At 37.1% G+C, this 20,728-nt stretch overlaps 1 protein-coding gene across 3 annotated transcripts in view; it reads right to left on the bottom strand.

Moving 5' to 3' along the window:
• Window positions 1-136: 136 nt before the first annotated feature.
• LOC110101373 (ribonuclease H2 subunit B) overlaps window positions 137-20,728 on the bottom strand; it is a gene marked incomplete at its 5' end in the record, with an annotated part of 39,719 nt that continues 19,127 nt past the window's right edge. Inside the window, 5 exon segments of one of the 3 annotated variants that reach the window (XM_020829243.2) lie at window positions 137-555; window positions 1,013-1,156; window positions 1,236-1,329; window positions 1,420-1,495; window positions 4,738-4,807. In XM_020829243.2, coding sequence (XP_020684902.1) covers window positions 1,040-1,156; window positions 1,236-1,329; window positions 1,420-1,495; window positions 4,738-4,807 — 357 coding nt within the window. 3 annotated transcript variants of the gene reach the window in all.

Here is a 20,728-nt window from a genome sequence, read left to right as displayed (position 1 = left end):
TCGTTTGGAATAACTTATTGCTTTCTAAAATAACTTTTTAATACAATTTTTTAAAAATTAACTAAAAAACTATTTTATAAAGAAATATAAAAACTGCCCCAAACAAAATTTTAATTAGTAGCCAAAACTACAAATATGAATAAATTACAATAATTCAAAAACACTTCTTTTCTAAACAACGTATCTCTATCAAACCAATGCTCAACGACATGATCTTAGAATTCGAGCCTTGAGAAGAGATTCTATCATCCATAATCCAAATTTTAATGTCACGTGATTTTTGAAGATTATATAGTTACACAAAGACAAGAAAATAACAATAAACCCAAAAATTAAACCACCAAATCATCTGAACTTCCATAGCTTACAGATAAAATGTGATCTGTGTAGAAGATCGTAATGCATTATCCTAAACAAATCACTGAAAGAAAATGCATCAAAATTTCAAAACGATAAGCTGCAATTGAAGCTTGTTCATATCGCATTAGATTATGATTAACACGAATAAATCCACGTTGCCTTACAGATTAAGCTGAAGCTCATAACAGTTCAAACCTGCAAAAGAATAGAAAAAGATTAGCAAATTTTACTGCAATAATTAAAGCGAGATGATGTGAATATGTGAAGAGAAATTATTAGGTGCAGAGTCCGGACATAGATATACGTCCGGACTCCAATAAAATGTTGACACATGAAGTAGACATGTGGATATTCAATTGAATTTATTTTTTACTTTATATATTTAACGTGTCCGCGGAAATTTAAGTCAAGCGTGGGTAAAACATAGTTAAAACGCAGTAAAAAAGTGCAATAAAAGAGCTGTCAAAGCGCAACTAAAGCACAATAAAAAAAGCGCAACAAAAGAGCAGCAAATAACAACTAAAGTGTAGTTAAAGCACAAAAAAAAAAAAATGCAACCGAAGTACACTCTACGTATCAAATTTTAAGTGGATGTCCGGACGTATCTCTACGTCCAGACTCCGCACTTAATAATTTCTCATATATGAAACACCTGATTTTTCTTCCGGTCAGGTTTCTCTCAGGGAGCTCTCCTGGAGATTCTGCGGAACATGTCTTTGATATTGTGGGAATCAGTTTCCGCTTTCAGTTTTTTTGATTGTTTTCCATTGCTAGTCCATGCCGTCCCACCCTTTCCCTGGAAGATCAAATGATAAATATCGGACTACACCGCACAAAAACAATTTGCACATATCAACGTTCTCAAGAGAACCAACCTTATGTGGATGAGAGGACGCAACAGATTTCTCGGGGAAAAGAAGGTCATCTTCCATTCTTGGTGATTCTTTCATGGTCTCATTTAAATCCAACCTGTAAGAAAATGGAATCGAGCATTTTAAAATAAGAGTGTTAATGTGAAATTCTTCAATAGGTTTGTCTGCTGTGGGTTAAAAATCTTACTTCAAGTGGCTGCAAAGGAGTCTCAACCAGGGCTCATCTTTTAAATATTCACCCAATATGGAAACAGCCTCCTTCACTGTTAAATCAATGATTGCAAACATTTCATTCCAAAGTAGCCAAGGTGGCATAAAACCAATAAAAATGAAGTCTATAATTTATAGTTTCTACACATAGGAGCAGTTACATTAGGACAGTTCATATAATTATTAAAACATCTTAAGCATTCTTGCACATTTACCTCGCTAAACACCGCCACAAAGAATCTGCACTATTTATTATTCTCCTTTTATTGTATTTTCCTTTGTTGCCTATATATAAGCCCAAATATGCTTGTACTTACAACAAGAATTCAATGAAGATGTAATCGTATATAAATTATCATATGCTAACTATTTATAACAAGAATCTGCACTGTTTATTATTGTTATATTTCCTCTTTCTTGAAGATATTCTACTTTTATTATATTTTTCTTTCTTGCCTATATATAGGCACATATGCTTATACAAAGATAAGAATTCAATAGAGTTATATTCCTTTACAAATCTCTCTTCTAACCTATCTAATTCATTTTAGAAAACATTCAACTTGACAAAAAATCTTATAAGAAGCAATTTCAAGCAAGGAATCCAAAATTGCATCATAACCAAAATTAATAAAAAACAAATATCTTTAAGTTTTAAGAGGTAATAATATAAACAAACTAATTTAGAAAAGCCATTTATTTCCCTCTTGGTGGTAATTTTTATTAATCACAGTGGTTGTAACTTAGTTCCCCACAACTTTTGGTAATCAATCGATTTATTTTCATCTATGATGTGCCAATACTTCTCTTGATGCAGGACTACATGCAAAGATCGGAAACTTGCACAAAATAAATTAAGAACAATTTCAGATTTTCGTTAATAGTGATTAGAACAACAATGAAAAACTCATAAATGGTCAATCCCGTTTAGGCCAAGCGACACAAGAGACTAAACCAAATCAAAACACTTAAGAAAATTAAAACATTGCATAAGTAGTAGTTTCCAACATAACCAAACTATAACAATTAGATCTAAGAGCCAATAAGTAACAAACTTACGATTATTAATGGATGGCGATTGGTAGACACAATCTCTTGCGTGAACAAACTCTCATAAAAGTAAGTAGAATTTGAAAGAAAATGAATCAAGGAAGAAGATCACCTTTCCGGAGAGACGTTGTGAATTACCACGCACCTTTCTTTGGTCCCTTTCAACAAGTACTACGGGAAGAAGAAATCTCTATGGATCCGCCAAGGATTGAAATCACGCCGACGACGGGAAGGGGAGAAGATCCACAACGCCTTGGCCGTCGGATGCAAAGTCGAAATCACCCTTCGAGTCGACCATGAATCAATATCATGTAAAGAGAGAACAAACTAGAGAAGGAGAGGGAGAGAGATGGCAGTGGTAGGGAGGACAAGGCTAGGGTTAAGAAAAGACTAGATGGGATGAAGAAATAATATTAGATCTCCATACCAAAAATTATTCTCAGATTTTAAGTGAAAGAGAAGGGAAAAAATCTGAGATTTGAATTTATGATGGGAAGGTGGGGGTTTTGAGGATATGGTGAGGTTGAGCTTGGGCGGGTGCGATTAGGAGGTGGAGGTTGGTGGTGGGGAATGGCTGGAGGTGGATATTGGGGGAAACGAAAAGAAAGAAGGGAGATAAACCAAGAGCCACCGGAGGTGACTGTTGGGTACGACGGGTGGCCTCTCCTAGGCTCCACCAAACATCACAACTCTCTCTCAAGCTCTCACAAAAGCTTCAAGAAGACAAATGCAGGAAAATTTCTTAATATTATTCATTCATTAACCATCAAAAATACAAGATGAAGGCTATAAATAGCTTAATACAATGACATAAAGTAAAAGGACTCAAATACCCTTAAGGGCTACATGACTCAATCCCTCAAGCCAGGGTAAAAAGGGAAAATGCATAAATAAAATACATCAAAATAAAATGACAATACTAAAATCAGAAATACATCGGGTAAATCGTGGCCATAGATCTACGGCCACGTCGACGGTAGACTTTCCAACTGATGTCCCCATCATCTCTACAAAGAAGTATGCAATGTCTGACACATATCGAATATGACGTGTTCGACACGCATCCAATACGTGTCATACATGCCGAAGACATGTCCAATCATTAAAAAAATATTAAAATAAACTGGACAAGTGTGTCCGACACACGTGACTTTAATATTTTGTGAATTTTTTTAAATATTATTTCTTGTGCTTCAAATTTTTATTTAGTAAAAAAATAAAAACTAATTTTCTTATTTGCTCTCTATAGTTCTAAATCAATCTTTCGTACTCAATATCTCATTCCCCGAACATTCCCATTTCATTTCTCTCTAGCAAGTTCCGACTAAAGTTTCACAACAACGCATGAAGTCATCTCTCTAATATCATCACAGCATCAATGTTTTAAAATCATCTCAACATTGAAGCTTGATATTGTTTTGACATTGATGCTCGACGTTAGTAATTTTTACACCCACAATCACGCCCCCATGCCGTCTTGACGCTTCATCTTTTTCCACTGTCATCTCAATATTGACAACTGACATCATCTCGACATCGAGGGTCATTGTATCCACGTGGATGATCGATGCCCATTGCACAACATCAATATTCAACTTTCGACAACATTATCATCTCCCCTCTTGATACCTGACACAACATCCATGCCCAACTCTCGACCTCCTAATATTAATCATTTTAAGCATATATTCTAATTAAATGACTTATTATTTTTCAATTATTCTTAATATTCTATTTATTCAAATTCTACACTATAATTAAGATATAAAAATTATAATATGACATCCAACATGTTTTTGTGTCCTATATTTTCATTAATTGATCTGTCTTGTGTCCGAGTCAAGTTGTGTCTGTGTAACTATATCCGTGTCTGTATATCATAGATTTTCATTCGTAATAGATGAGAATGGTAACACATTATGCTATGGTGAAGATAGATATTATCATATTTTATAGTTTGGAAAGGAATAATTATAATAATTATGCTTAGTTCGATAAAGAAATTATAAATTATTAAAAGATATTTCTTCATCATATAAACATAAATAGCCCAAATTAGTAAGCATTCATAAACTTCCAACCCGCAAGACATTTTTTTACTAAATCATCTACAAATCACAAGGAATTGCTCTACACATAGAGAAATAGAAGCTTAAGGCTGTCCAGGCACCAAAAGTTCTTGATAATATATCAATATCATATCCTAAGGAGGATGCAAATTACTTGTTAGGTGCAATGTACATACACGTCTCCTTTTCTTCTTGAGCAGCATAATTTTTGTCCAACTTTATTAATGCTGTTTTTAAGTGCTGAACCTGAAATATTACAAAGCAGGAAAATCCACATAAAATTTACTTCTAAAACCACATTTTTGCATATCAGGATTTCGATAAATTTAAGTTGTTCCCTAAACTGGAAAAGTAAAGGAGAAATCCAATTGAATGCCAAGATTCAAGTTAATCATGATTACTATCATACTTGTCAATATCGAATAACGCACGATAACAGAACAGTTTTGGTGGAGACAGCGCATAGCCTATGGCATGATACACACTATTTTAAACAATGCATTAAATATTTAAAAATTATGAAATACAAATACAACTAAATCCGACATTCTTTTGAGTACCTAATAGTATTAGAGGTAACTGATGCTAAAATGTATACAGTAGAAAATTTTTTATAGCAAAAAAATCAACAACAACAACAACAACATCAAGCCTTTATCCCACTACGTGGGGTCGGCTACATGAATCCTTTTTCTCCATTGTGTCCTATTAAAAGTCAAATTCTCGTTTAAATCTAAAAAAGAAAGGTCATTCCTAATATTTTCTAACCAAGTCTTTTTAGGTCTACCCCTACCTTTCTTAACATAATTCAAATCTAATACCTCTACTCTCCTAACCGGGTCATCGCAAGACCGCCGTTTTATGTGACCAAACCATCTAAGGCGACTTTCTCTAATCTTATCTTCTACTGAAGCTACTCCAACCTTTTCACGTATATGCTCATTTCGTATCCTATCTCTAAGGGTAAAGCCACTCATCCACCTGAGCATCCTCATCTCTGTCACACTTAACTTAGTATTATGCTTCTCTTTTAAAGGCCAACATTCGGCACCATAAAGCATTGCAGGCCTCACTACCATCTTATAGAATTTTCCCTTAAGTTTGAGGGGTACATTTCTATCACATAACAAGCCCGATGCATTCCTCCACTTCAACCATCCAACTTGAATTCTACTGATAATATCCCCATCTATTTCACCATCACTCTGAACAATAGATCCAAGATATCTAAAACGTGTACTCTTATTAATAACTTGATTGCCCAAAGTCACAATCCCCTCACTAGGTCTATTACTACTAAAATTACACTCCATATATTCCGTTTTAGATCTACTCAAGCGAAAACCTTTAGACTCTAAGATTGACCTCCATAATTCAAGTTTACCTTCAACTCCCTCTCTAGTCTTATCAACAAGAAGAATATCATCAGCAAAAAGCATACACCAAGGTACATCCTCTTGCAAATGTCTAGTGGGAACATCCATGACTAAAGCAAAAAGATATGGGCTTAAGGCTGATCCTTGATGTAACCCAACCGAAATAGGGAAATACTTGGTCAATCCACCTTGTGTTTGAACACAAGTAATAGCTCCTGCATACATATCTTTAATGATTTGAATAAAAGCATTATTGACTCCTTTCTTTTCAAGAACTCTCCATAGCACTTCTCTTGGAACTTTATCATATGCTTTTTCTAAATCAATAAATATCATATGCTCTTTGCTATCAAAAAAATCAAACACCAAAAAAGATTCAACAAAAAGGATTCAAAAGGAAAAAAAAGGCTACAAAACAAAATATAAAATATCGGCAAAATGTGCAAAACAGTTGATAGGATAACAAAGAGCAATGATCCAAGAATTTATAAAGACATCAAAAAAGAAAACCATGCAACTAAAAATGCAAAGCTCAAGCAATATGAAATGCCTAGATATCTACCTTTGTCAAGCCCTTCTCCTTCATCAAGGATGCTTTGAGTGTTTGGCTTCAACAAGTGCATTCAGACCTTTGTCAATCAAGAAGGTTTGAGTGTTTGGCTTCAATGAGAGCAAAAAGATGGGCGACAGTGGTTTCGCTCTCGACTTGTGGCGTTCAGTGATGGAGACAAGAGAACCAAAGATGATTTGAGAGAAAGAGATAAAGATGCAAGGCATACAACATTCTTGAGTGGAAGCAAAAAGAAGCCAAGAGAAGGATGACCCGAGAGACAAACATGTGAGAACTTTAGCCTTTAGGACCACTTGATGACTTAACTATTCTAACAAATTTTAAGTTGGATAAAATAAAAACTAGTTACCATAGAATAAATAAAACAAATATTTAGTCTAGACTCTAATTTATAAAAATTAAAATGGCGCAGTTATTGATGCTTTATGCTGTGTTATTGCCCATGATAGCACAAATAGGACGCATCATTTTCAATATTATAGGGGCTTTGTGTTATGCACTATTGTCCATGATAGTGCAAATAGGGCGCATCATTTTCAAACAAAACAAATGGCACGAAGTTAGCCTTGCCATGACATATGCCATTTTGCACTAATGGCATGTATCATTACTATTTATAAAAGGGACCACTAACATAATCAAGACGTACTCACACATCAACTCAAACCAAATGCAAGTTAAATATGGCATTCCATCAAAGAAAACTGATATGTTACAAAATCAAAGTAAAGCTTTATTATATTATTTTCTTCTATGTGGTAAAATAAAAGAACAAGCAACACGAACTTTTCTTACTTAAACTCTATATGAATTTATGCATATTTGGAAAATAAAATGGGTCATCTTAGTGTCTAGAATTGCCTAATGCAAATCTATGATGACAAACACAAAATCACACAAGCACAAAAACTTTAAAATTCACCAAACCATAATTTACACAACTATTTGTTCCATTTGTTCCATTAGATGAAGACTATAAAACATATAAAAGCCAAGACAACAAAAAATTAATACGTATCTACTAGCAATAATACATAGAAATTTAGAAGCTTGAAAATCATACACGCTTAAATGAAAATCATATCATAGTCAAAAATCCCGATTGTACTAAATTTGACAAAATTCAATCCCAAATGCAAACAATGATAAAAAAAAATCATGAAATAAAAGGAGAAAACAATAACTGCCTAAATTTTCAAACTTCAAATTTTTCATGTGGTTCAACAAGTATGGACCAACCAACCAAGTAAGTCGGTCAAATATAGCATTAAAATAGTAGATTTAGGGCGATAGGTTGAGTGGGATGATTAGTTAGCAACCTCGCTAGACCCATTTTGGGGTTGGTCGGCCTAAATAATGTTGTTCAAGGCGTTTCCTTATTTAAGAAGATATTGTAAAACCCGCAAAATGTCATTTTAGACCTCGCATGCTTTTCAAAGCGCCGCGACGAGTTTTAAGTGAAAAATTCGAAGTTGTCGGAATTCGACGCAATAAATTTTATAAAATAGAGCGCAAAATTCTGATCGTTTTGATGTATAGAACCCATATCGGATTTTGAGTATTTCGGGAGTTAAAATTTCCAGAAAGTTCTAAATGACAACTTTACCCTTGATGCCTTTTGAATAGAGAGGATGTTTAATTGAGGGCTTTGAGGTCATTGTGCTTGCTATATGAGAATCCCACCCTTATTAGGGGACCGAAATATTTCGGTCCCCATTTGCTTCTTGCGACCGAACCGAACGGAGAAGGGAGAAAGGGCGCGGGTAGGAGCAGCGACGGGAGCATCGGACTTCGGGTTTCCGGCGGCCGATCGTGGAGGAAAATGTAGGTAAATAAAAGGAAAGGCTAAGGTGAGATGTTTTCTTGAGTTTTCTCCTTCTTTCCTTGAGTTTTCTCTAAGGAATGAAAGCTTGGGTTTTGGAAAAACTTGAATTTTCTTTAAGATTCCTTTGAGGAAAGTTTAGGGAAAGGTAAGAGGATGTTTTTGAACCTAAATGTAGGTTATTTTCTTAAAAAAAATGAATTTTAGAAATTAGGGTTTCACTCAAAATGGATTTTTCTTTGAAGATGCCTTCTTAAGAATAATTCCTAATGCCATAGGAAAGCTTCTAATAGAAGAATATTGTAAGAATGATGAAAGTTTTGAGTTTTGAAATTTAGGTTTTTTCCCTAATTAAGAAATTTTTTATCCCTATGATTTTTATTGATTTTTGGGAGGATTTTAGAGACTAATTTATGTTTTTTACTTGAAATACAAGATTTTCTAATTTTTTATTTAATATAGTCCAAAAATTGAATATATTTTATTTATGTTTTGAGTGTAGGGAGAGGTGTTGCATGCTTAAAACCTAAGAATTTGGACTAAACCTTAATTGAGAGAGAATGTGAAGGAGAGATATCATGAAATAGTGAGGAGGGTTTGAATTGAAACATAGACAAGACATTAGTAAGAACTCTTTTTTACCTTAGATTAAGGATTTAAGAAATTGTGTAGGGACTAGATTACTTATGCATTTTTGTATGTCTCTTCTAGATATAAACCGTGTGGAAGGAAAGGATTTGACCGGGCAAGCGAAAGAGGTACACGAGTTGAGGTAGGTGGAATGGATTTCTTCTAAATTTAAAAAACTCTTCTTTCATGCAAATACATAGAAATGGCAATTTCATTTATGCTCATTATGATATTCTTATGACTCATGTTCCCTTGTATAGGTTCATGGACACTTGATGCAAATGTAAAGGTTTCTTTTATGCAATTGTACAACTTATGAATGAATCCCATGCAATTTTCTTTACTTGTACTACACATGTTTTTCTCTTTACATGCAAATGAATACATGAGCATAACAAGCATGCATATCCCTATGGAAACATACACTTGAATAGTTTATGAATAATTTACATAAAGCATCCCTTATGATTATATAAGTATTAAGTGTATGTGCATGTTGACGCGGAAGTATCACATGGTAAAGGAGCTCTTTGAGCACTGGTAAAGGAGGCTCTTATGAGCCATGGTAAAGGATGGTTCTTATGAACCAATGGTAAATGAATGACCAATTTCATGTACCTGGTCAGTACAAGTAATACTTCTGAGACGGGTGTTATATTTACATATTAAGTTATTATGAACATTTCATATTCATGTTATATGCATTTGAGAAGATCATTTGAGGCATAATGTTTTAAAAGGAAGAATGAAAATGTTATGAAAGGAATAAGAACTTGAAGGTTGAGGTGAAGGCATACATCTCCTTAAAATAAGAGTTGTTATATGTTGATGATTCTTTTGTTAAAATACCAAAACATGTTATAGTTTTCTTCTCTTGACTCTAAATTTAATTGAATTCCATTTGCACCTATTGAGTTGTGACTCACCCATGTTGTGGGATACTTTTCAGGAGAATCTAGTAAAGGATAGATGGCGGATAGACCTCCCCTCACGTACCATCGAATGGAGACGACGGGCGGCAAATTTTGTTTTGTTATTTTGATGTTTTGAATAGAAGGATTAGAGATGAAAAGTAAGAAAATGATTTTTTTTACACCCTTTTTGCATTTTGTAAACTTAATGTTGAATCCTTATGTTGGTGTTTTGATTGGAAGAAATGAAAAGTTTTTTTTTTTTACTTGAAGATTCATTAGTGACTCTTTCATTATGTTTGGTACATGTTTGGAGATATGTTAATTGAGTAATGTGAAGGTTTTCATTAATTCCTACTGTTCGTCTTTCGTTCCTGCCTCGCACTTGCGAGCTAACCGGCCGGATCGTGACAGATATAACCTAGATAGATTTAGGTAAAAGGTTGGCTAGGCAAGAAACTAATCAGGTCAGCTTAGTTATAAGGCCTGACCTAATGAAAGGCAGGTTGAGTAGGGCATTGAGCTAACCAAGTAAGATAAGTAACCTAGTGAATTGAAATCCATTCTAATACTTGAAATTTTTTACTAGTGGATATGAACCCATTTGAGACTTCTTGTTGAACTTTTTTATTAGGCAACTAGTTAGCCTACGAGAGGTAGGACGGCTCAAGTCAACTAGAGCTATAAGTCTACAATTTATTTAAGTTGTGTCAATCATTTTGATAGTTACAAGAGAATCATTAGTGACCCTCCTCTTTTTGTCACTCGAATTAAAGACTACTTACAAACATTAGAGAGAGAGCTCATTGGGTACTGACAAATGTCTAGGACTCCAAAAATTGTTGCCAAGAATTAGTGTGGTGGACAATGCTAAGAGGATCATCGATCAACCCGTCACTCTAAGACTTGTTACCCCAATGTGTAAGGGCTACTATTCAATTGAGTGATTAAGATAAGAAGCATGTCATGGGAGGTTGAGCCTTGTTGATATTAAGAAAAAGGATTTCCAAGATACCAAATAGGCTTTGAAGAGAGTAATCGACCTCAGAACTTCATGGCTACTTCAAGTGAGGGATTCTTAATCCATTCTAAGTAGTTCATTTTTTACATGCTTAAATTAGATTTTCTAGTTTCTTCTCCATGTTCAGTTGGTAACAATTGCATATGTAGTTGCATAAAAGATTACTCACAGCATATGATGCACCTATACATACGCGAGGATACGAACACAATACAACATGAACACAATATACATCTATTAGTGACATACAAGATGTTAGTGGTGGAGGCATCTGTAATAGAAAAGGTCTTGAAGAAAGATTAAGTGCTAAACTTGGGAAAAAGCCTAGAAAAGAGGCCAAGAAATTGCATAAGAGGTGCCTTGGAACATTCATTATTAGATAGCGACAAATTTTAATGACTCAAAAAATGGGACCAATGTTCTCGCAATATCGGCACACATGAGGCCCAAAGCCAGATCCATAAATAGGAACAGAGTATTATGAACAAAAGCAACAATAGAAGAGTCAGTAAGGTAAACGTTTGGCACACCTGTCATTTTTCCTCCAAAAAAAAGTTTAATTATGGTAGTATCATAGGTGAGAAGGAGATTGTGATTGATCAAGAAAACACAAATTAGTTCAATTCATCATAAAGAACCATCCGGAACTGAATGAGACAATGATATTCATAGTGCTAAAGAATAGCCTAGTTCAAAGTCATCAAAAAGAACCATCAATAACTGAATCAGATAACGCTATTCACGTTGATAAAGAATAGCCTAAATATCATCTTAAATCAAAGCTAGGTAAAGCTGCTTCCAAATAGGATGAACTTAACCAAAAAAGTATAAATAGTTTGTTCAAAAAAGTGTAAATTGTTTGTTCAGGTACTTGATGGAAATTGTAAATAGTGTGATAGTTAATAAAGATGTAACATCCAATTGTAAAGAGTCGAGTGACAAGAAAAATTCATATGGCCTTTGTCATATTATAACTATAATTTGTTAATAATTTTGATAATTTTTGCAACCCATTTAAAAAGGTTTTCTACATATTTATTTAGAAGTTTGGTTGGTGAAAGTTAATGCAGAGCATCTAAGCTAAATTGTTCCTTAGGCATATGTTAATTAGTTTGTTATGAGTTTGTTACAAGTCTTCTAGAATCTTCTAGGATACTCTTGTTAACCTCTGTGCAAAGAACAAAAAAAAGGGAAAGACACCGTAAATCTTGCATAAATACCTCAAGACCATCGGGTCCACGAATCCTGCCGAGGTTACGCTGATTCGGCGCCGTTCGCGATCGCTTCCCAGGAATTTTGCGATCCTACAGCGCCTCAATCTCGCTCCCGTGAGCGTCGTTAAATACCTAAGCAAATGAGACCTTCGGATGCTGCTCTCTCCCATTCGCTACCCCGCAGACCCCGTTTCCCTCTCCGACTGCTCTCTCCCACGACTTTCTGCTTGATCCAAACCAAGCTTCTCCGACCTCATCTCCCTCCAAGCCGCAAAGATCCCGTCGATTCCCTAGCCTCACCCGACTCCACTCCATCGTCGGCCTCCCAATCCTCTCGATACCGAGAGAGAGAGAGAGAGAGAGAGAGAGAGAGAGAGAGAGAGAGAGAGAGACTGACCTCCACCTCTCTCGACGACGTCCCTGTTCTGTCGGATCGGGAGGTACGCCATTTTGATCGAAAGCAACAACACGAGCTCCCTTGCCGTGAAGTTGGACTGAAGCAGAGGACTCAGACTTGTATTTGGACATCAATAAACTTAAAGTGGGCATAATTTAAGACAAAATTAAAACTTAATCAAGTGATGTTGTAAGGAATGAGAACTTGGTTGAACACAAATACAAAGAACTTTGGCTTGAGATTGTAGTTTGGGACAACTACAAGAACCACTTGAACTCAAGCTCCTCTTTAAACTCAGAAGAATGACGGATGACTTGTACTTGGACTCTTGAACAAAATTTAAGTGATCTAATGAGCGATTGAGCTCAAGTAATAATAATAATAATATGCATTAAACTGAAGTCAAACTTGGATCAATTGTGGACAAGAGCTTGAACAATACTTGAACACAAACACGAAATTGCGGATTTGATTTGGACTCAAGCAAAATAAGAATTTTGATTTGAGATTGTAGTTTTGAACAACTACAAGAGAACTTGAATCAACAATAACTCAAATGCCATAAGAATGTGTAATCTAAAATTACACTTTAATGAAAGTTGTAATGCATGTGTGAGATATTTCTCTCACAAATGATTATGTGAGACTCATGAATCAATCATAAGATCTCATCCACTCATATGAATAGGAGACTTGTGTTGAACACAATGTCAAACAATTGGTGCAAAAAGTATGCTGAAATTGCCATCCACATGTAAGTCCATTATAGACTAAAAGCTGTGTTCAAAGGCAATGAAGCTCGTATGATCTCTAGTATCATTCACTCACAAATGATGATGGAGACTCATGCAATCAAATGTACCCAAGCTTGCAAGCAATGAAATTGATAAGTGCATGTAAGAAGATTGTAGTAATCTTTTCTATGTCCACCAAGGGGCACTAACGAAGAGATATAAATAGTGTAAGACAATACAACCTGTCCACAAATGAGTATAGAAGACATGTCTACAATCAAGTACATGAAGAATGGTGAAAGAGACATCATGTCCGCAGCACATTCAAGTTACCTACCAATTTTTGTGATGAAAACACTATAACATCTCCATGGTCAACAATTGTCCAACATCAGTCAAATGCACTAGCCCTCTATAAGCAAGGATAATAAGATCTGCAATACATATGAGTCCTCTACAAATACAAATGTATGTACAACATCCACCCATGGGTAGATGCATAAAGACTACAGTAAATGCAGTATCAAGTAGTCAACTTCAATGTAAGAATGAATACATCTGCCTCCAACAGTAGTGATTGTATTGTAAAGACCAAAACCACAGCAGAATGCATAAATACTACAAGTTCCTACGAGCTTCTACAACCCAAAGCAGGAAATTCGTTAGTGCACTACGATCCACCTGCAGAAAGCAACAAATAATGCACGGCGGTCTACCTGTACAAAGCAGCGAACAACTGATCCAGAAGCTGCTACGCCACGCCACCGAATCTGCAACTTCTATGCAAGAGGACAGAAGGCATCTACAAATACTTTCAAAGTACCCTCACATGTGCACCGTAATTTGTATACACATAGGTACACTAAAGGGGAAAATACAATTTCAATCCGCATGGGCCCGGCGAACGTGTTATTGGTACACACGTGACGTCTAGAGATGCTGCGCGGGTTATCAAATTTTAAACCCGATCTTCCTTAGCAGGTAAAAAAGAGTCGACAGGGTTTAATTATAAAATACCCCCAAACCCGCATAGGCCCGGCAAGCGTGTTATTGGTACACACGTGACATCTAGGGATGCTGCGCGGGCTGACAAGCAAATTCAAGTTTGAAATCGATCCTTCTATACGGGTCAATAGAAGTCGACAGGATTCGAACCAACAAACAAATATATGGCTGTGGCGACTAGAATATTTGTTTTAATACATTCATATTATGCCTTCAAAGCCTAAAGTCAAGAGAACTCGCTCTCAAAGACATAAAGCCTACGAAACCCGATCCTCTGTCGAAAGTTGATAGAGTCGACAAGGTTCAATCAAATGGAAATAACCCCAAACACCCCGATGATGGCCGTGTTGAATGGAGATCTCAACCGGAGGGGTTTTCAAATATTTTCAAATGTCTCCCAAATATCCACAGTCCATTTCAAATATTCCAAAGCTCCACCCAAAATACCCATAAAAATCCAAAACTCCACAAAAATCCCAAAATCACAAAAATATTTAAATTTGAAATTCAGCCCATCAATCACTTAAAGCAAAATCCATCCACCCTCCGCAACAGTTTGCCGAGGTGGACAAATTAAAATATACTTCAGCTCGCAAAGAGTCAAATGCCTAGTCGAAACTCGCTCTGTCTAATTTCTAATTTTAAATATCAAACCATTTCAACCCAAACATCCAAACTTCCAAATATTTCAAAATCCATATGTATTGCTGCTACTATATGCCAGATAACACGTATTCTCTACGTATCTGATTGACGACTAGCCTTAATCGAAAGTTCTCTCTCGTGATCGGGAGGGGTAATTAATTATAGGGGCTTGCGCCTATAGGAAACCAGAACTCAGATCATAAAGTCCTCGCAAAATGAGGGCGAAATCTCTGGGTGGTGTCTTATCTACAAACCCATCTGCCTTCCAAAATTTACCCTGGAACTTATTACGTTAAAACTCCTTCGCCGAATAAAAGAAAAGGCGGGGAGGTCGGGGCCGAATTTTCGGAGCCCACAACTCTAGGTTGTCTATATTTGAGCATTATATATACATGAAATGTGTAAGAGGAAAGGATCATATGATGAATATTATCTCTATTTTGAAGCTTTGAAGCTTGAGTTCTTCTTGTTCCCTAGATTGGAATCAAATACTTCAAGCAGGTCTGATCTTCCGACGATCCAACTACATCAGTTTGGTATCAGAGTCTGGAGCTTGCGAAGATCAATGAACTACAGAAGAAGGTCGGCTGTCGATGGCGATCGAAGTCGAAAAATAAGAACAGTGGTCGACGACCATCGACACCAACGAAGGGGAGATATCGACAATGATGAAAGCCGTATAGCCTTCTATCAGGATCGAATAGACAAAAACCTTCGGGCAATAAGGAGAATGTGAATGTTGTCGACAACCATACTGAGGTATTCATCTTCGTCTTCGCCCTCGCTCCTCTCCTCCGCTTCACGCGATCGCAAAGGGTTCCGAAATAAACCGATTGTGGTTGACAACTACCCTCCGCTCGAACTCCCTCTCTGATGGCGCGATCCGCCACCGGAGTATTCGCCGCTTGAGCTTCTGCTGCGATGGCGAGATCCTCCGCCCGATCGTACAGTTCGTAACCATCCCAAGTCCGTCTTCAGCGATTCGTATCCGTTCCAGCATCATCCGCCTCCCGCGGATATGAATCGCCGCACACCTCCAGCGAGCTCAACCAAGCTTCCGCCTCATGATTCGTCTGCATTTTCGATGCTCCAGCAAAATGCAGCCCTCGAGCTTACCCAGCAATCCCACCCTCCATGTTACATCAATCCGCTCTCAATTAGTGCGACTTCGGCACCTTCGCTCATGCCAACTGGATCACCTGCAATATCATCACCGTCTCCGCCTCCAGTGTCTCCTTCCAAGCACGTAGGAGGAGATGCAAGCTCATGCGAGGAGCCTAAAGTTCATTCCCTTCATTCGATTCGATCCTCATACTCACACTTGGGAGACGTCATCCATTGCTGGATTGGGTCAGGCATGCAACAACAAGAAGAAGAGTTTTCGATCCCAATCGAATATGCGGTCCTGATCCTGATCAGCCCCAAATCTGCTCCAGATCCGCTTAAGAAATCTTCAAGAAATCATACACCCCATCAGTTTTGGGGCAATGGCCATAACGAGGACAACGAGCCGTCGCGACCTCTCAAAATGGTTGTCACAAAGCCGGCGAAGCATTGGACTGAGAAGACTCTTGAGGACCTGACAGAGAGAAATTGGAGCGTCTTCCGTGAAAATTGCAACATCTTCTACAAGGAGTCTCGTATCCGTCTAATGATGCGCAAATGGAGTGAGAGTAAGCTCAACACTAAGCTTCTTAAGGAGGTTGAGAAGGCTGGTTACAATAAACCATCTCCAATCCAAATGGCAGCCATTCCTCTAGGTTTACAGTAGCGTGATGTTATTGGCATTATCACGGACTTCATAGGTGATCTCCCGGAGCTTGAAGTGCTTCAGCTATGGAAAAACAATTTTATAGGTAGCATTCTGAGGCAGCTAGGCAAGAATGGCCTTCTCCAACTCCTTCATCTTTCGTCCAACAAACTCACTGACAATCACCAGCCGGATCTGTGCTTCGATAACAAACTACAGACTCTAAGTGCTCTCGGGAATTTCCTCTTTGGTCCGATCCCAAAATCTCTAGGCCGATGCTCATCTCTAAGTCGTATCCAAATGGGTAAAGACTACCTTAATGGCTCCCTCCCGAGAGGCCTCTTTAACCTTCCTAATTTCACTGAGGTTGAGCTACATGACAACCTCCTCGCCGACGGACTCCCCGCCAACAAATTCAGAATCTCGTCCAATCTCGGCCAGATCACCTTATTGGACAATTGCCTTTATGATCCTCTACTTTCCTCAATCGATAAATTTTACGCTTCCCATAAGCTAATAATTAATCATTTAGGTAAGTTTTGCAGCATCGACCATGTAATCAAGATGTTCGACAAAATGGCAAAGCCAAATTCTGCTATTGGACTTGATACCTTCATCTTAAACAACCTCATAAACATGCTTTATAAGGTGGGGAGGACTTATGAAGTCCGATCCCTTCTTAATCATATAAAAATTCCTCTTGGCGATCCAAATATCATCGACTTCAACGGTCTTCTATTGTGTAAAAATGGGAGGATAGGCGAGTCCTCAAGCCTATGGACTTCAGTGATGCCGGCAAGAAATATTGAATTTGTCTTGAATGTGGCAGAGGAGAATGAAGAGAACAAATTAATTATGATTGCTGGCTTATACAATAATGATAAAGCAGTTGCCTATGGTGCTGCTATAAGCATTCTAAGTGGAGAAGGTGGCAATGAGACCAAAGTTATTATCCCCAGGTTAACTTCTCAGCTTACAAACAGGTTGTTTTTTGTTGATGGTCAAACAGATACAAAACAACAAGAAGCTCGTGTATCCACTAAGGGAAGGTCGAAGGTACTCATGCAACTAACGAATAAGTTTATGGATATGCATCAAAGATACAAAAAGTCTTCGACCCAGGAGGGTTGATCATAATTTCTACGTTTATCCTTCTCCCGGCGATGCGTCTCGACGGAGTCGAGCCCTTTTGACGCAAGGGGAGAATGATGCAGATCATCTTAGCTAAATTGTTCCTTAGGCGTATGTTAATTAGTTTGTTATGAGTTTGTTACAAGTCTTCTAGAATCTTCAAGGATACTCTAGGTTGTCTCTATTTGAGCATTATATATACATGAAATGTGTAAAAGGAAAGGATCATGTGATGAATATTATCTCTATTTTGAAGCTTTGAAGCTTGAGTTCTTCTTGTTCACTGGATTGGGATCAAATCCTTCAAACAGGTCTGATTCTTCCGACGATCCAACTACATCAAAAGTTCATTGCCCATGAAATAACCCCACACTTGACATCCTCTGAGAAGTCTCGACATTTCTTGGCTCCAAATGATCTAATTGGATCCATTCGAAGTAGTGGCAATCATATGCTAAAATTTATACATGATTCTCACAGGGCAAGAGATCACGAGATAGAAATGAGGTGGCCTACAAAAGACTAGAAGGGAAACCATAGCAATGGCCAAAGGTAATACAGGATCAATAAGCCTTAATTCAATAGTGGTTGACAATGTAAGAGATTGTCTGTTTCTTGGCTAAACAATAGAGTAGTGGTGATCGATAATCGAAGAGGTCGTCCGATGAGGAGACAAGCAACCTATAGATCACAATCTAGGCCTAAAGAAAGATGAAGAATCTAGAAAAGTTAGGTGAAGAAATCTATAGAGTGAGCAAGTGAGAATGGCCTTTGCATTGGCTATGGGGGATCGAGAGCTCAAGGGTTTTGACGAAGAATCTAAGAGAAAAGGAATAGCTCGCTCTATGGAATGGATAGTGAACAGAGGAGATTAGGAAACCAATGCTTGGATACCATGGGAAAAGACAAGGAAGAAATTGATCTTCATTCCTTATATTCAATATATAAAATATACAAGCTTATTTATAGGCACAAAGTGAGAACCAAAAAAAAAAAAACAAAACAAAATATTCACCATCGTGATGAAATATCTAAATGATGAATAGTGAAGATCCTTGCTATAGATATTTTGAATGGGCAGTAAAACATCGTGTAATAAAGCTAAATGTGCTTACGTTTAGTTAAAAATTTAATTAAATCTTTAATTTACATAATTTAAGCCATTTATGAGATTTTGTTTATGTAATAAGTTATCTTCACCATTATCAAGATATTCATACACTTTTCCATGTTCTAAGATGGGCAGAAAGGCCTAAAAAAATTCTGGAAGCTTGGCTTCTAAAGAGAAGTCATCCCACAACATCCTGCTGAGAAACCTCAGACATACAAAAAATAGAAAAAAGTGCAATCAAAACTCAGAAAATGCTGAGGCAATTTCCCAAAGATTGATTAATTTGAGGCTCTTCATTTGTCCCAAAATCTTTCTCTCACTAGAGTGGTTTAGAGAGAGAGGCTCTGGGATGGCTAGAGGGGGTGGCCTTAGGCCACCTCCTCCAAATAGGGGGAACGGTGGTGGTGGAAGCAAGAGTGGCGGCGGCAAGAAGGAGAAGAAGCAAGGGAATCGTTGGCATGTGCTTGCCAATGAGATGGCCGAAGGTGAGGAGCTGGCGGCGCAAGCGAATAGGGGCGGCGGCCCTTCTAGGTCCCCGGGTATTGGCCGGTTCTCGGCCAACCAAGGCAAAGGGGCGACTGCCCTAGGTGCGTGGGAGGAGAAGAGGCCTAAGGCCGTCGGCTCCACTTGCACGGCAAAGAGAATGCGCGTGGGCTTGCGAAGGAGAAGGCCGCTGTAAAACCCGAAAATCCTATTTTAGGCTTTGCACGCTTTTTAAAGCGCCGCGACGAGAATTTAGTGGAATTTTCAACGTTAACGGAATGTAACGGAAATAATTTTAGAAAATCCTACGCGAAATTCTGATTATTTTGATATATATAACCCTTATCTAATTTAGCCTATTTTAGGAGTCAAAATTAATCGAAGTTCTATAATGACTATTTTACCCCTAATCAAATAAAAGGCCAAATCTATTTTTAAGCAAGGGCATTTTGGACTTTTGGAAAACCCAATTTCTCATATTAGGCTAAACTGAAACCCCTCCCTCATTTCTTTCACGCGATCGGTCGAACGAGAGGAGCGGAACTGAGAGGGCGGACGGCGGGCTTCGGCGAAGGCTTCTTCGGCGGCGATCTTCCGGCGAGAAATTTAGGTCGAATCGAAGAGGGCAACGAGGGAAACACTCCGGTATGATTATTTTCAAGCGAAATTTTCTAGATCTCTAGATATTTGAGAATGAAATTTCTAGGGTTTTATAAGATTTTGGAATTTCTTCGAAATCTCTTCACGAAATCTTTAAGAAATGTTTAGAGGAATATTTTAACGTTAAAAATAAAGAAATTTGAGGAAATTTTAGAGATTTGTAAATTAGGGTTTTTGACCTAAAAATTTTATTTTGTAAAATGCCTATACAAAAATGATTTCTAAGAGTATTAGGAATGATTTTAAAACAAAAGTTTTGGTTTTTAGTGGAAAAATCATTTTTTATAATTTTTCCAAATTAATTAATCCGAAAATTAATACCTATTTAATTAAAAATCTATTAAGTGTCGTAGGAAATCATTAAGAAAAAATGAAGGAATGATTTGACATGTCTCTTTTAAAATTATTTTAGGCTTTGAACGTTAAGGAGAAACGACAAGTGTTGGAACGACGTCGTACGTCGTAGAAGTCTACTTTGAGAACTTTGAGGTAGGTGTTCAGAACCAGTTAAATTTATAAGTGCTTCAAATTTCTTATTGCTAAATGTATTTCATGTCTTTATATTTTTATTAATTAATGTTTTAAATTCAGTAATTTTGCAAGTTCATGTCTTTATTTATTTGCATTAACTGTTGAGCATATGAGCCATATGAAAAGACATTTGGGCATGAAATTATATGAATGTTTATGAAAGGAAATTTAATGA

Source organism: Dendrobium catenatum, unplaced genomic scaffold (assembly GCF_001605985.2).
Source record: "Dendrobium catenatum unplaced genomic scaffold, ASM160598v2 fragScaff_scaffold_488, whole genome shotgun sequence".
In the NCBI taxonomy this organism is placed as follows: domain Eukaryota; kingdom Viridiplantae; phylum Streptophyta; class Magnoliopsida; order Asparagales; family Orchidaceae; genus Dendrobium; species Dendrobium catenatum.
This window is presented reverse-complemented; position numbering and strand designations above follow the sequence as displayed.